This window comes from Impatiens glandulifera, chromosome 4 (assembly GCF_907164915.1).
Source record: "Impatiens glandulifera chromosome 4, dImpGla2.1, whole genome shotgun sequence".
Classification (NCBI taxonomy): domain Eukaryota; kingdom Viridiplantae; phylum Streptophyta; class Magnoliopsida; order Ericales; family Balsaminaceae; genus Impatiens; species Impatiens glandulifera.
The window spans coordinates 60,220,121-60,236,312 of record NC_061865.1 but is presented as its reverse complement, the minus strand read 5'-3'; the positions used below and the strand labels follow the sequence as shown (position 1 = coordinate 60,236,312).

Genomic DNA, 16,192 nt, shown 5'->3' with positions numbered 1-16,192 from the left:
TAATTTTTTTTAATGTCATGTAATAATAAAATCAAAAAATAATTAAATTTTCATTAACTTTTTATCTATTTATTAAATTTTTATAAACATCAAAATAATATTAAATTGTTTAATTAATTTTAAATTTTGAAAATAAATATTAATTTATTTCTAATAATATAAAAACCTAAAAAATATTTAATAACTTTTATTTAAAAATAATATTATTTATTATTTTAAAGTTTAATTTATAAAAAATTCTTACAAATATTTAATTTTTTTTTGTTTATTTAAAAGTGTTTTTTTATACAAAATAATTCTAAAAATATTTTATTACTAATATAAAAATATATTTCTTTATAACTTTTTTTTATTAAATTTAACGTTATTAGTATATAAATAATAAATATGCAAAAAAATAAATAAATTATATATATTTTTCAATTTAAATATAAATTAAAAATAGTTTATATATATATATATATATATATATATATATATATATTATAATCATTATACAATTCTTTAATAAATATTAATTAAAAAATAAATTAAAAGATATTAATAAAGTCTTTATTATTTAAATAATATTTTAGTAATAAATATAAATAATTAAATATTTGATTTAATATTATTAATATGTATAATTTATTATATTATAAATTATATATATTTTAAAACTAATTATTATTTTATAAAATAAAAAAGTAAATATAAAGATTTATATAATGAAAATTGTAAAACAAACTCAATTGTTTAATTTTTTTAAAATAAATTAAAAGTATATAAATTTTATAATAAAGATATGGATTAAATTATTATTTTATTAGAAAAACTAACATAAAATATTAATAAAGTGATTTATAATATTACAAAACAAATTTGTAACTTTTTAAAAATTTTATATTATTATAATTATTGTTATTTATATTATTTTACCAATATTATATAATATCATAAAAAACTAAAATAATTTTTTTTATAAATGTTTAGTAAAATATATTTTTACATTTATTTTTTAATTTAAAAAATAAAGATTATTGTCTATTAAAATGAGCTAACACAGTTTCGGGTGTCTATTCTTTTTTTAGTTCATATCATAATATTTTTAAATAATCTTATTTTTTTAATAATATAACAAATTATTATGAATATATACTAAAATAATAATAATATTATAATTATTTATAAAAATTTTAATTTCGTAAAAAAAATAAATTTAAAAAAATTATTAATTATTTTTTATAATATATATTTTTTTAACAGTATAATATAATAATAATATCAATTTATTTATTAAAAATATATTATTATTTTTTTTTTCTTTTTAAACTTAAATAAATAATTAATTAAATTTTTATAATTCTTTTATAAATAGTTATTAAATTATTATAATATTAAAATTAATTATTAATTTTAAATTTTGATAAAAATATATATTTATTTTAATTTTCAAATATATATTGTTATACTTATAATAATAATATATCAAATTTACTTAAAGTATTTAATTTATTTAAAAATTAAAAACAAATAATAATTAATTATTTGTTACATTATTAAAAAAAATATAAATATCATAATAATTATTTATAAATATAAATTTTGAAAAAAATATACTTCAAAAAAATATTATTAAAATATTTTTATATAATAAAAATTAAAATAAATATATTTTATATTTTTAAACATATAAAAATAATATATATAATTTTTTAAAAACTTTATAATATATTTTTTTACCAATATTATAAAAAAAACTAAAATATATTATAAAATTTTAGTTCAATAATATATAATTTTATAAATTATCAATAAAGTTTTAAATTTTGGAAAAAAATATATTTGAAAATATATTATTTTTTTAATATTACATTAAATTTTAAATAATTATTAATATTTAAAAAATTATTAATATTTAACAATAAAATAAGACATGTATTCTTTTTTTAAATAAAATATATTTTAATATTTTTATTATTAAATTAAATATTGTGATGAATAATAATGCGATTAAAATGAGATTAGATAATATTTGATTTTTTAATGTAATTTGTTTAATTTTTTTAAATAAATATAAAAGTATAAAATATAATAATAAAGATATGGATTAAATTATTTTTTATAAATTTTTAGTATAATAAAATATAATTTTACAAATTCATTTTTTAATTTAAAAAAAATTAAGTATCTTAAATATTATCCGTTTTTCTATTTAAATATTTAAACAGGCTCTTGTTAATAATATAATCTACTTGTTTATAATAATATTTTTAGTTAATTTTAATTTTTCTTAAATAATATAACAAATTAATTAACAAAATATTTTAAAAAGAAATAATATAAAATATTTTAAAAAAATTTAAAATTTTATTAAAATATATTTGTTACATTATTATCAATATACTAAATAACAATAATATTATAAATTTTTTAATTTCGTAAAAACAAAATTATAATATATATTTTTTATCAATATAATATAATAATAATATCAATCTATTTATTAAAAATATATTATTAAACTATTGTTTGTTAATTAATTAAGTTTTTATAATTGTTTTTAAAATATTTATTAAATTATTATAATATTAAAATGAATTATTAATTTTAAATTTTGATAAAAATATATATTTGAAAATATTCATTAATTATTTTCGAATATATATTGTTACACTAATAATATAAAAATTTCAAATTCATTTTAAAGAATTTAATTTAATTTAAAAATTAAAGAAAAATAATAATTAATTATTTATTACATCGAACAACAAACAAAAATATCAATATTATTATAATTATTTATAAATTTAAATTTAAAAAAAATATATATTTGAAAAGTATTATTAAAATATATATTTATATAATAAAATTATAATAAATATATTTTATATATTTAAATATATAAAAATAATATATATATTTTTTTTAAAACTTTATAATATATTGTTTTACCAATATTATAAAAAACTAAAATATATTATAAAATTATAGTTCAATAATATATAATTTTACAAATTATAAATAAAGTTTTAAATTTTGAAAAAAATTATATTTGAAAATATATTAATTTTTTTTCAAAATTATATTTAAAAATATATTAAGTTTTAAACAATTATTAGTATATAATGATAAAATAATATATATATTTTTTAAATAAAATATATTTTAATATTTTTATTATTAAATTAAATATTGTGTTATTGTTATGTACATAACATAATAAATTGGCAGAATTTTATTTTTTAATCATAACATAATAAATGGTAGAATTTTATTTTTTTAATCATAATTGAATTTATAAATTGTTTGATTATGATTTCTAGTAGACCTAATCTAAAAAAACAAAACCTTTTGAATTGAAGTTAATGTAAAAAAAAAAACACTTTAGCTTGAACTAATGCATCCTTAAAAAAGAGGGTTAAATTTCATCCTTAGTATAATTTACTCCAATGTTTGTTAAGATCACTAAGTCATACTAATGCATCCTTAATTCAATACAAAGAAATTTTATCTTGTTGGTTGGTTGGAGTTTGCTTATTCAAATAGTCATAATTAAGGAGCATTTTAAGCACCTACATTTAATTATAGTATCAAAAGAGTAACTTGTTTTTATTGTGGCAAACATAATCACAAATATGTGACAACAAATTTATTTATAGATACTTTATTTAGTATAAAAAAATTTTACGCCATCATATTGTATCATATCAAAATATAGAGTAAAAGATGAGAAATTATATAACAGAGCTAAGAGTACATAAATCATAACTAATTAGGGTGAATAATAAAGTATTAAATAAATAAGGAGATATTAATTCTATTAATGAAGTTAAAATAATAACTAATTCCTAAGTTTTTTTAAATTAGTTATCTTTTCTATTATTTTTATTATAAATATAAGATTACTTGTTCAATCAATCATATTATTTCAATCTTTCTTTTCTTCAAGAACTCAATCAAATAGTTCTTATTTATTTTATCAATTCTAAAAATCAAACTTGGTATGAACTTAAATCAAATAGTTTTTATTTATTTTATCAATTCTAGAAATCAAACTTGATATCAGAGCATAAGGAAAATATTTCAAAAACAATTTCAATGAAAGAACAATATCACTTCTTAGTTCTACTAATAATACCTGGAAACGTAAAACTTGATAAACATAACTATATCTATTGAAAATAACAAGTTACTCTAATCATGATAGGTTATAATTTTATGAATATAGTAGAAGGGAATCTTGAAACTCCTCCCAATTTTTTTCAGAAACATATGATCAAAGGGAGTATTCAAGATCAAAGGGTACTTGCATGACTCTTTTCAACATTGACTGACGAGATTCGTCAACACGTCTCAAAATCATCTTCGGCGTAAGAACTTTGGGAAACCCTAGAGAAAATCTATGTCTCTCAATCAAAGAGCCGACTATTTCAGTTACAGAGTCAACTCCTAAACGCACACAAAGGTAGTGACTCTCTTCTTAACTTCATTCAACATATCAAAAACCTGTCAGATGCACTTATCGCTGTCGGACAATATGTTTCTGATCAAGACCTGCAACTAACTTTACTCAACGGATTTGGAGACGAGTTTGAGAAAAGAAAATTCATTAACAACGACTCATATTCAAGAAAAGAAAATTTCATTATGAAAATATTTCGCCCTCAAACGTTTCGGCGAATGTTGCTTATATTTATGGGCATGGAGGCAGAAAGAACCAAAGACAGAACCGAGACAATAATCATCTGCAATGTATTTTTTTTTATAAAATTGGAGATCGCTCCGAAAATTATTTTTATAATTCATCTTGTCAAATATGTAATGTACAAGGACATATATAGTGCTCTCGAGTGCCCTCGTTTTAATCCTTCTACAAATCCTACGACAATGTTAGTTACATCGTCTACTATTATAGATCCCACCTGGTGTCCAGATTTAGGTTATACCGACCATATTACTTCCGATCTTAATAATCTACACGTACATGCTCCTTATACAGTTACTCAAACTATTAAAGTCAGAAACGGTATGTCTCTGAATATTTATAATATTGGTACCACTAAAATTTTAAATCAACAAAAATCTCTCTACTTACGTAATATCTTACACGTTCTGGATATTACTAAAAATCTGATGAGTGTCGCGAGATTTTCATCAGATAATAACGTATTTTTTGAATTTCACCCAAATGTTTATCTTATTAAAGACCGCGATACAAAGATAGTGCTTCTTAAGGGATTACTCAAGGACGGACTTTACTGCATTGAACCTACTGAAAGTTCGTTTTCAACATGTTTTAATAAATAAATGTTTATTGGTATTCGATCTCCGGCTCAAAATTGACATTCACGACTTGGACATCCTTCTAACGCTACTACATCTTTAGTTATATCACACTTAAAATTACAAGTTTCAGGTAGTAATACTATTTCTTTTTGTGGATCATGTCAATATGAGAAAGCACATAAACTATCTTTTTGGGTTTCAAAATCTACATCTATGGCTCATTTAGACCTAATTCATTCGGATGTTTGGGGGTTTTCTCTTGAATTTTCGTCTATTGGTTGTCGTTATTTCGTACATTTTGTGGATAATTTTAGCAAATTCACATGGATATATTCGCTAAAGAAAAAGTCGGATGTTTTGAATACGTTTATCAACTTTCTTCGACTTGTTGAAAATTATTTAATCGTAAAATCAAAATATTGCAAACTGATTGGGGAGGAGAATATTAAAATTTCAAATCATTAACGGATAATCATGGTATTTTACATCGTTTATCTTGGCCACATACTAGTGAGCAAAAAAGTATTGCTGAACACGAAAATTTTGACATATTACAGAAACTAGTGTCACTTTATTTGTTAATGCATCTATGTCACTACATTATTGGAGTGAAGCATTTGAAACAATGACATATTTTATCAATCGTCTTCCTACTCAAACATTACAACAACGTTCAACATTCGAGACTATATTTAACTCTTCTCCCGACTATGATTTTTTAAAGACATTTGGATGTTCTTGTTATCCACTCACACGGCCGTACAATTAACACAAACTCAATTTTTATACTACTCACATGGCCGTACAATTGTAGAAATACACTTAAGAAACACAAACAACTACTTATATAAAAATTGAACGGACCCAGAAAAGTAGAGCAATGAGATCACTAAAAAAAATATATAGGCCGAAAATCTAGGCTTCTTTCTGCTATGCTAATTTGATCTTATGTAGCTAAATTTACTACTTTAATTTGCTATATAGGTATGGCATAATGATTTATCTTTTCTTTGTATTTAGGTATCTTATTATTGTATGCAACTTGTCTAAATGAATTTTCTTACTTTCAAATTTGTTTCTAAATTTATGATAACATTTTATTTTTGGATAAATATTGTTATTTTGTCTGTAAGTATCTTATTATTTTGTGCATATTGGCTAAATGAATTTTCTACTTTCAAATTAGTTTCTAAATTAATGATAACATTTCATTTTTGGATAAATACAATAATATGACAACAATCAATTAAAATAACTCTTAGGGTATTGTTTGTAGTAATTTAGAATAGAATAAAAAAACATAATATTACTAATATTAGAGGTGATTGTATTAAAAATATCAAAAGTATCTTATTCAGGCTACAAGTGATAAACAGAGACTAAAATAACATTTGACTTCACAAAAATTATAATATGTGATTCAGTTGAGGTCCTATTACTTGTGACAAGTGTTTTATCATTAAAAACAATTGAAAGCCAATATAATATTTGGTTTAGTTATATGATTAAGTTCACATATATTGAGAGGTCTTGTAATATTATTTTAATTATCCACATAAAGTAGAGGTGATATCTTCATTTAGCTTAGTGAAAATTAATTTGAATCTAAAATGCTAAAATGATTGGCCTGTTTGAATGGATCCAACTAAATTTTTTGTTCTCTGTAACTAAGAAAGTTATTGATATGTCATAGGTGAGACTATTCTATATGACATGGCAGTTTAATTTTTCTGGCATCATATATTCATTAATTTTGGAACCCACATAACTAAATGAGCAAGAAACAATGGACTGAGTGATGCCTTTATGTTAGGTATGAAATCTTCCATTTTGGACTTAGGGATATTTTTCAATAAAAATGTTCAAAACATTGTATAAATACATTTTAAGTATTTTAACAAAAATAATCACTATTTCCTCAAAATCATCACCATAATTATTATTTTTTCTCGTTATTCAAATAACTCCAATCCGAACAAGGCTTTGAAGTTGAGTAATTGAGTGAAGAGAAAGTTGATTGGACATCTTGTCAAGGGAGATGTTATTCTTTTAAATTATGAATTCATGCTATGCTATTACCTAAACAACTTTTGATTTTGTTTGCAAGGGAACATATATGTTTTTGGCATCAATTCTTTCCAATGTGCTCCTCTTCTTAAACTATTAGTATCTCTGTAATATGAAATGGTAAATGTGAAATGGAGGAAATTTTACCTTCCAAATTTGGATTACTTACTATTCTTGAAAGTTCTGAACCTCCTGTGGCCTATGTTGGAATCAAACTTTTCAAGGCTGTATTCAAAGTGGGACAAACTTTGGCACTTTTTTTTCTATCAAATCCTCTCTTTTTCCCATCAATAAACTTGTTAAATAGTAGAATCCTTAAGTCTCTATAATGTAAGATTGTCAAATTGTTGTGGTTCTTGAAATATTTATTCATATGCAAAATTTTGCACTTTTATATATTCTCCTCTCTTTGTTACAAGTAAAATTCATTTGCATATTAAATCTAGAGCTTATTAAAAAATCCTCCAATTCAATTATAGCTAACACAGTCATGTCATCATCAAGAAAACATGTTTAGAGATAATCCTTTTGTCATGTCATTAATTCATGAGAAAAATCTAGAGCTTGTTTGATGAAGGGTGTTTTTTAAATAACCCCATTTTAAATCAAATAAAATAAACAAAAATCTTGTTTGATGGACTATTTGGATTAAATAACTAAAATATTCTTTATATTTAATATTTTAAAAGATAAAAAAAAAATGAATTTAGTTGATGGTGATTAATGGGACAAAGGGTTATTTGGGATTTCTTTAGGTTATTTGGATGACTAACTTATTATTTTTTTTATTTTTTTATTATAAAATTAGTGATTTTTTGAGATATTTTGTGATGAAGTTACTAGCCTAAACATGGCCATGTATTAAATCCAAATAACTTTTCATCTAACAAGTTCTAATTTCCCATTTATTCTAGTGGGATAAACTCCAATATGGCCTGAAGGATCCCTTTATTTGGCAAATCATTTTTCATTTCAGTTTCTCCTTACTATTATGATGAAAGTGAAAACTTTTGCAAATTTGATGAAATTTCTAGAAAAACAGATTGATTGATTGAGGATGGTTGGACATTTGTGGGAAATGGAATCAATCATATGATTGATTGTCATTCATTTCAACAATGGTGTCATGAATGTGAATGAGACAAAAATGGACAGTACAGATTGAATTTACTGAACAGCCCATGCATTATGTCATTTCATTTCATTTCAATTAATTAATTTATTCATCTTCTTCTTCTTCTTTTTTTCTACAAAGTTACCTCACGAACTAACTGAAATTCTTGATTCTCTCATTGATGCATTTTTGGTGGTGCCATTGGGTATGCAACAGGCATAATATACTGAGGATGGTGTCCTGGTGGAATCATTACCGGAGTCCCCACAGCCGATGCCATATGACCTGGCGGTGCAGCCACCGGATGTCCCATTGGTGCACCATACATACCCATGCCACCTGGCATCCCATGTTGATGAGGTGGCCTGTGTTTCATCATCATGCTCTGTTGTTGTCCGATTAAGCCCCCGTTTGGCTGTGGATGCTGACCGGTGATGGGAGGTTGTTGCTGCTGCTGTTGTTGTTGTCCGATGGATGATGATGAGGATGACACGTCAGCACCTCCATTGACGCTTGTAATGTCATGAATGCTGGATCTCCTTCTGTCTCTGTTCATGGAGTTTAAACGGATGAAATATTTCTGAGCATGACTTGCCACTTGTGTTGGAGTTCTTGATATTACAAAGTTTCTTGATATACTTCTCCAATCCCCTTTTCCAAATTTGTCCAATCCAAGAAGAAACAACCTTTGATGAAATCAAAAACCAGAATTTTTAACTCAAATTTGTTTAAATTCAAACTTAATTTTGACTAAATTAATTACCTGTGTTCTTCTTCCGTCCATGGAATTCCTTTCCTTCTTTCCTGTTCTGACTTCGACCCACTTTTCCCACCTCCAGAATCGTTACCCGAAAAGACTCCTCCATATCCGCCGCTTGATGACCTCTTATTGTCGGCGGTGGTTGTGGCGGCGCAGCCATGGTGATGTGATGATGAGTCTTTAGTGGAAGAAGAAGATGGGTTTTCTTCTCCGATGTAATTAGGAAGTGGGATTCGACCGGATTCGATGTCGTTGATGTCGTCGAGTAGTGTTTGGTAGTGGCGTTTGAGTTCTTCAATTGTCTTAGTTGGTACTAAAGAACCAATCTTTTCCCATGTACGATTCTCTTCTTTACTTGAAATACCAGTATCTAGATTATTAATGTCGTGTGTAGCGATTGCATTCTCAAAAGCCTTCTCTTCATCTCTGCTCCATACTGTAGCCGATGATGATGATGATGATGGGGTTTGGGTTTGAGCAGCTGTTGATGTCATGATTTCTCTGTTCCGTTTCCCGTTGTTTCTTCAATTATTTGAAAATTTCGCTCCTCCTTTTGGTGGTGAGGAAGAAGATGGCTATGGAGGTTGCAGTGAAGCTGCAAGAGTGGGAGGGGATCGGTGTGATTTGTTTGAGAAGAGAGAGAGATAAGGATGGTGGGTGGGTATCAAAAGTATTAATGGAATAGGACCACTAGGAAGGAGGTTGAAGGGATGGGTCGTTTTGTCACATTCGAAGTGCATCACACAAATCTCTCTTTCTCTCTCTCATGTCAGTGTGTGCGTGTGATGACCAAAACTTTTTCAACTGTTTCTATTCATGTTACTAAATTCAGTTGATCATTTTACCCACATTATGGTAAGTAGGACATTAATTTTACATATATACTCATTCACACTTTCATGCTCGATATGGTATTCAACTATACAAGTTATTATGATGTTATTCTATAAAAGCATTTTATAGGGATTCAGATAATTAAGTTGTGTGGTCTCCTAGTTCATGGTTATGAACTCATGTATTAATTAGGTTTCAGGTTCAAGTCTTCACTCCGAAAACAGAGAGTTTTCGGAAAATATGTAGCCCGTGTGTTAACTATTCGTGTCAAACTCAAGACCGGAGAGACACTGGATATATACAACTTTTTTTTTCTTTTAGGCTAAAGAGGGACTATGTTTATCTTATTTTGTATTATTTGAGTATATTTGAATTTTACTGGGATTAATTGGGTTATGAAGAATATTATTGAAAAATGTTGGATAGTTAGTTTGGCGGGACTGAAAAAACAATAAGTCAATATTTGTTCTTCTGGGTTGTTTTAATGTAATGGTTGAATTTTCAACAATTGTGGCTATTGTAGTTTCTTTTATTCATAATGTTATATACTTGTGAATTTGGCTTATGGTGTGTAACAGATTCTGACAAATTTTGTTTCGATTAGATAAGTTTTTTTTTTTTTAATTTTTTTTACTTAAAGGAGAAATAGAATAACATCCCATATATTAAAGCGCTTTCAGATTTCAGATGGAATCAAACCGGTGACATTTTAGTATTTAAAATCGACTCTTACTATTAGGCTACCTTGGTGGGTTGACTAGATAAATTGTTTTATTTTACAAAGTTAGTATAATTCCTCACAATTATAATATTTTTTTTTTAAACTCAAGTGTTTTAAATAAGAATTAAATTTCTAACATTTGAATTTTTAGAAATAGTAAGTTATAACATAATAATACAAAAAAATCAAACATGACTTCACTCTCCTTCTCGTCCATCAAATAAATGCATTAATTAATCAAAATACTAAAATATCTTTTATTTTTATTTTTATTTATATATCAATACATTTTTTAAGTCTTTTTAAATATATATATATTCACATTCTCAAAATCATCGTCCATTGTCAATTTTTTCTCTCTTTAGATTATTTCAATAACCCCAATGGAACACGGCCATATTTTGTATCGTAAGTTATTTTTAACAAAATTTTGTTGGTGACTTGATTGTCATGCGAAGGAAAAATTGATTAGATATAAATTATTTTTCTTTGCATAACATGGTTTGTATTGTAGAGTTATTTTTTATTCTATGATTTTTCTGATGTCAAAGTTTTAGTCTACATATTTAAACTATAATTTCATTTTTCAATCATTGCGCATGAACTTTTTAAAAAGAGATATTAGTAAAGTTTGATAACTTTAGAATACACTTGTCAAATATATATATTATTTGTCAAGTAAGTACATTTGGTGTAATTTTTTATTTTTTAATTTGTTTTTGCTTATAAATGGATTGTTTTGTTGTAAGTAAACCGGAGAACATCCACCATGAAAAGTATTTGACACCAAGGTGAGTCAACAGAAAATCGTTAGTTTGGGCTACAGATATGTTAGGGATCTCCACGAGAAAACTCATAAAAACGCATTTTGCCATTCGTCTCTCACAAAAATTATACAGTAAGCATCGGTTATTTAGCTCTTTTTTATAACTCATTTTTATATTATGCTTAAATCATTTTCTTTTAATGAAATGTAATTTTATTTAAGAAAAAATGTTAATATAATATTACTTAACCAATCATCTTTGTGCTGAGAACACTGAAGTAAAGTGAAGGTTAGATATTTGTATCTGAATTTTTGCTAAAATGTTTAATTAATGAATACTATATTATTATACATGACATGTGTATAATATATTGAGGCTACTTGAAACATTTCAAAGTCTAAAGTTGTTTTAGGGTAGGTTTTTGAATTAAAGCTTTTGTTCGCATTAATATCAATTTAAATTAATGTACTATAACCCTGTCCCACTTTTAATTTTAGCATTATTGTATATATTTGTATTTTATGTCAAATCAATGAGATGTGGACGTGGCTGAAAAATAATTTGAATGTTAAATTACATATAGGTCCTGTTGTTTTAACTTGAAATAAATGATAATTGGGGGTAAAAGACCAAAAATAAAAACCTCAAAATGTTTATTATTTTATTTAATATTATTCATTTATATTAATTATACAAATAGCAAAATTAATAAAAATTTATGATTTTGAACACATTGAACTAAGATTTTAAATGACAATATTGATTTTATGAAAATATTAGTCTAATTTAAATGAACCGAATGTTTAATGAAAGTTAACAAATTTAATTATAATACAATAAAAAATTGAAGATTAAACAATTATATAATGTAAATGTTCAAACCAGCAATAAAATTAAAAGTAAACCCTCCATTATCATTTAAATTCCAATTCATTATTAGTGTAAGATAATTAACTTTAAATGTAATTTTGTTTCCTAAGCTTATTTTAAATTTTAATATAGTGACACCACAATGTTGAGATTATTATTAAATAACCGATTTGACAATCCCTTTTGATATGTCTTATGTTAACATAAGCAAATGGCCATACAAGCATGACAAACTTATTGGACAAGACATTTTTATTTTTATTTTTATAATTAAATAGAATCATTTTATTTTTAATAATATATTTAAATATATTTCTCATTATTTAAATTAAAAATATTATTAGTGAGAATTTGTAATAGTATGTTTTATTATATATTTAAATTAATTTTTACACTATTAACTCTAATAATTAAGGATATATCTTACAAATTATCACAAAATTTAATAATCTTTTCAGTTATATATAAAATAGAAAAAATGTAATAAAATTAATAACTTTATTTTCATATCAAATAGTTCGAGTGATAAGTGTAATTTCAAATTCTAAAAGATCAAATATCACGAGTTTGATTCTCGAGACAAAATATTACGATTCAACTTTTTAGACTAAATACACGAGTTTGATTCTCACTTAAAATGTTATAAACAAAAATAAAAATTATATATATGATACAGGACGTCAGGTTAGCTTTTTAATATATTTTTGAAATAACCATTTTTAATAATCTAAAATAACCAATAACCTGGCGAGGTTTAAGTGATTGATTACTATCTGAACTCTGAGAGATATAACTATGTAAAGATTGTAATAAACTTAAACTTTGCTAAAAAAAAAATTATCAAATTTTATAACACTTATAAAACTTGTACTAAAAGTTTAGTATCTTTTATATTTTTTTTCATAAGTTCAATTATATATATTATTATTATTCAAAATTTACAATAAATTCAAGGCTTCTTGTAATTTTTTTATTAGATTATGAAACTCTAATAATTGGTTGGTGATGCAAACTAAGTGATTCCCGAAACCCACCTTAACGTCATATTAACCAATTATAATATTTTTTAACGATATAGCATTATATATCTCAATTTATTCTTTTTAAAAAAATATATAGATTAAAATAAAGTCGCTTAAGATACTTAAATGTCGGTCGGTACTCTTTATTATGGCATTTCTATTTTTCTTTTTCAGATCTAGCAATTGATATTTTATTCTGTTCTTTAATTTGCTTTATTTCCTTTTTCTCTTTTCTTGTTTTTGTTAGGTTTTATTTATATTATTAGTGAAAAAAAACATTTGAATTTGAATTGTATTGGCAAAGAAAGAATATATGCATAAAGGAGGGAAAAGTAATGCAATGATTGAGGAGAAGAACCAAAAGTAATGAGGCCCAGGGAATCTCTCTCTAATTAGTAATCAGTAATCACTCTTACTACAAACAAATCAATAATAATAATAATTCTTAGCATATAAAAAATCACATTATTATTATTATTATTATTATTATTATAACTACTAATTAAATTTTTTTAATTTGGTTGGTCAATTTTATTTTTATTTTGATTTACTTTTTTTTATTAATTATATTATTTAATTTATTAACTAAAATATTTACAAATATATTTATTTATTTAAAAATAAAATATTTTATCAGGAAAGTAATCATGTAAAGGCATTAATAACATCTTTTAATTATTTTCATCAAAAGAAACTCTATGGCCTTGATCTTAAATAAGTGTTTTTATTAATTTGAATTATTTGAAAAATAACAATTAGTCTTGATTTTGAGAAAAAAAATATTTTAAGGTAAAAAGACTTAAAAATATTAAAATAAAATATAAAATATAAAAAATTTAGTACTTTAATTAATAAATTGAGTGATATTATAATATAAAATGAGAATGAAAATATGGTTTTTTAGATTTAGATTATTCAACCGAACTTATATCAAAATTTCTACCAAACAATTTATTTAAATAATGGATTAGTTAAATAGTCATATACCCAAAAAGTTATATTAGTTTTCATATTCATTTAAAACTGAGGATATTTGAATATATATATATATAGGGCATGTAAGCTCACACGGCTAAAAAACACTTTTTTTTTTTTCTAGAAGTGGTCCCTATGCTTTCACACATGTTCTGTTTGCATATGATTCATTTATCATGAAGGCAATATGAAGATATTTTAGTTTTATTTTTAAAGTTTATTTTGATTTTTGATATAAAAAAAAAGTTGTTTGCTTTATTTTATTTTTTTAACTATTTAAAAAAAATTAATAATCATTCTACCTTTTAAATAAATAAGATAGAAATTGATAGAAAAAATATTAAATAAATTGTATTTTAGTGAATAAAATAATTGAAATAGATAAAGTGAAATAAGTGAAAATATTAGAGTTTGGATAAAATCATATAAAAAAACAATATCAAACAATCTGTAAGTGTTAGCAATATCATTTCTAGTCTATTTTTTCGGTTAACCCAATTTAGACCATCCAACGGATATGAAAAACCCGTTATTCTTTTCTTTCTTTCAATCGAACACGCTAAATGGTTTGCATCAATTCTCTCTTCTATCATTCATTCCATTAATTTTGTAAAATTGGTCCTTAAATTATTTATTTGTTTATAATTTTTTATATTTATATGCAAATTAATCATTCAACTTATATTTTTTTACTTTTAAGATAAAATGTTATAATATCTTTTAAAGGTATAATTAAATTATTAAATTGTATTATACTTGAAATTTTATCTAATTATATTTTATATTTTTACGATATATTTTATAACTTAAATTTTATAAATTTATAATTTTAAACGGAATGAAAGTTAAAAATTAGGGTAATAAATGAATATTTTAAGAATATTTTTTTGAGTTTGAATTTTTATTTTGAGTTGGAGATGAATTAAATATGTGTTTGAGAATAAGTTTCTGGATTATCTTCTTACCTTATCATCATCTATAAAAAAAAATGTATTCAGATTAATTTATTTCTGATAAAAAAAATTACAAAAAAAAATACTATAATCTTTACTTGTTTTTATTTTTATTTTTTAATTACCCTTAGTGGTGTGGTAATTTTTTTTCTCTAGGGTCAAGTAAAATGATAATAAACATTTGGAACTCTTATTATTATGATAATAAATTAATTTTCATTAAATAAAATAAATAGGTGTATAAACTATTAATTTATAAATAATAAAAATTAACATGTAAAATATCAAATGAATTAAATAAAATTTTAGACGTTGAATAATACAAATTTATAAAGATTAAAATTTAAATAAAAATATTCAACAATCACAATTTCTTAACAATTTCTTAAGAATGACTCAAAAGAGGGAGTCATTTGAGTTCCATAGCTATGAGCCTTGAAGAAAAACAAGTTAATAAAAAGAATCTCTACCCAAAAATAACGTTAGAATATTTGATAAAGATCTATATATATATAGTCAAAAATAACGAGAAACTCATAAAATCATAAAAATCGTGAAAGAATACCTTGGTACAAAGGTCTCTAGATGAAAGATGTATTTTAAAAACTTTTTATTATAAAAATAAAAAAGAACTACAAATTCGACAATATCATCTTCATTGTACCCGATTGGAGAGAATGTACCTCAGATAACTAGGGATGTCAACGGGTACCTACCCTTCGGCTAGTAAAATACCTATCCATAAACCCAATTTTTATTTACTACCTGACCCTGAACCTGACGGGTATCTCTATTTATATCTCCATCCCCGATTCGTAGGGTACCCGATACTCGATGAATA

General features: G+C 23.4%; 1 protein-coding gene across 1 annotated transcript; it reads right to left on the bottom strand.

The window, feature by feature from the left end:
- Nucleotides 1-8,324: 8,324 nt before the first annotated feature.
- On the bottom strand, nucleotides 8,325-9,957 carry LOC124936793 (transcription factor MYBS1). The gene is made up of 2 exons (XM_047477321.1): nucleotides 9,213-9,957; nucleotides 8,325-9,135 (listed from the first exon to the last, which is right to left on the bottom strand). Exons 1-2 carry the CDS (start codon nucleotides 9,701-9,703, stop codon nucleotides 8,625-8,627), a joined length of 1,002 nt encoding a protein of 333 aa, XP_047333277.1. The 5' UTR covers nucleotides 9,704-9,957; the 3' UTR covers nucleotides 8,325-8,624.
- Between the last annotated feature and the right edge of the window lie 6,235 nt (nucleotides 9,958-16,192).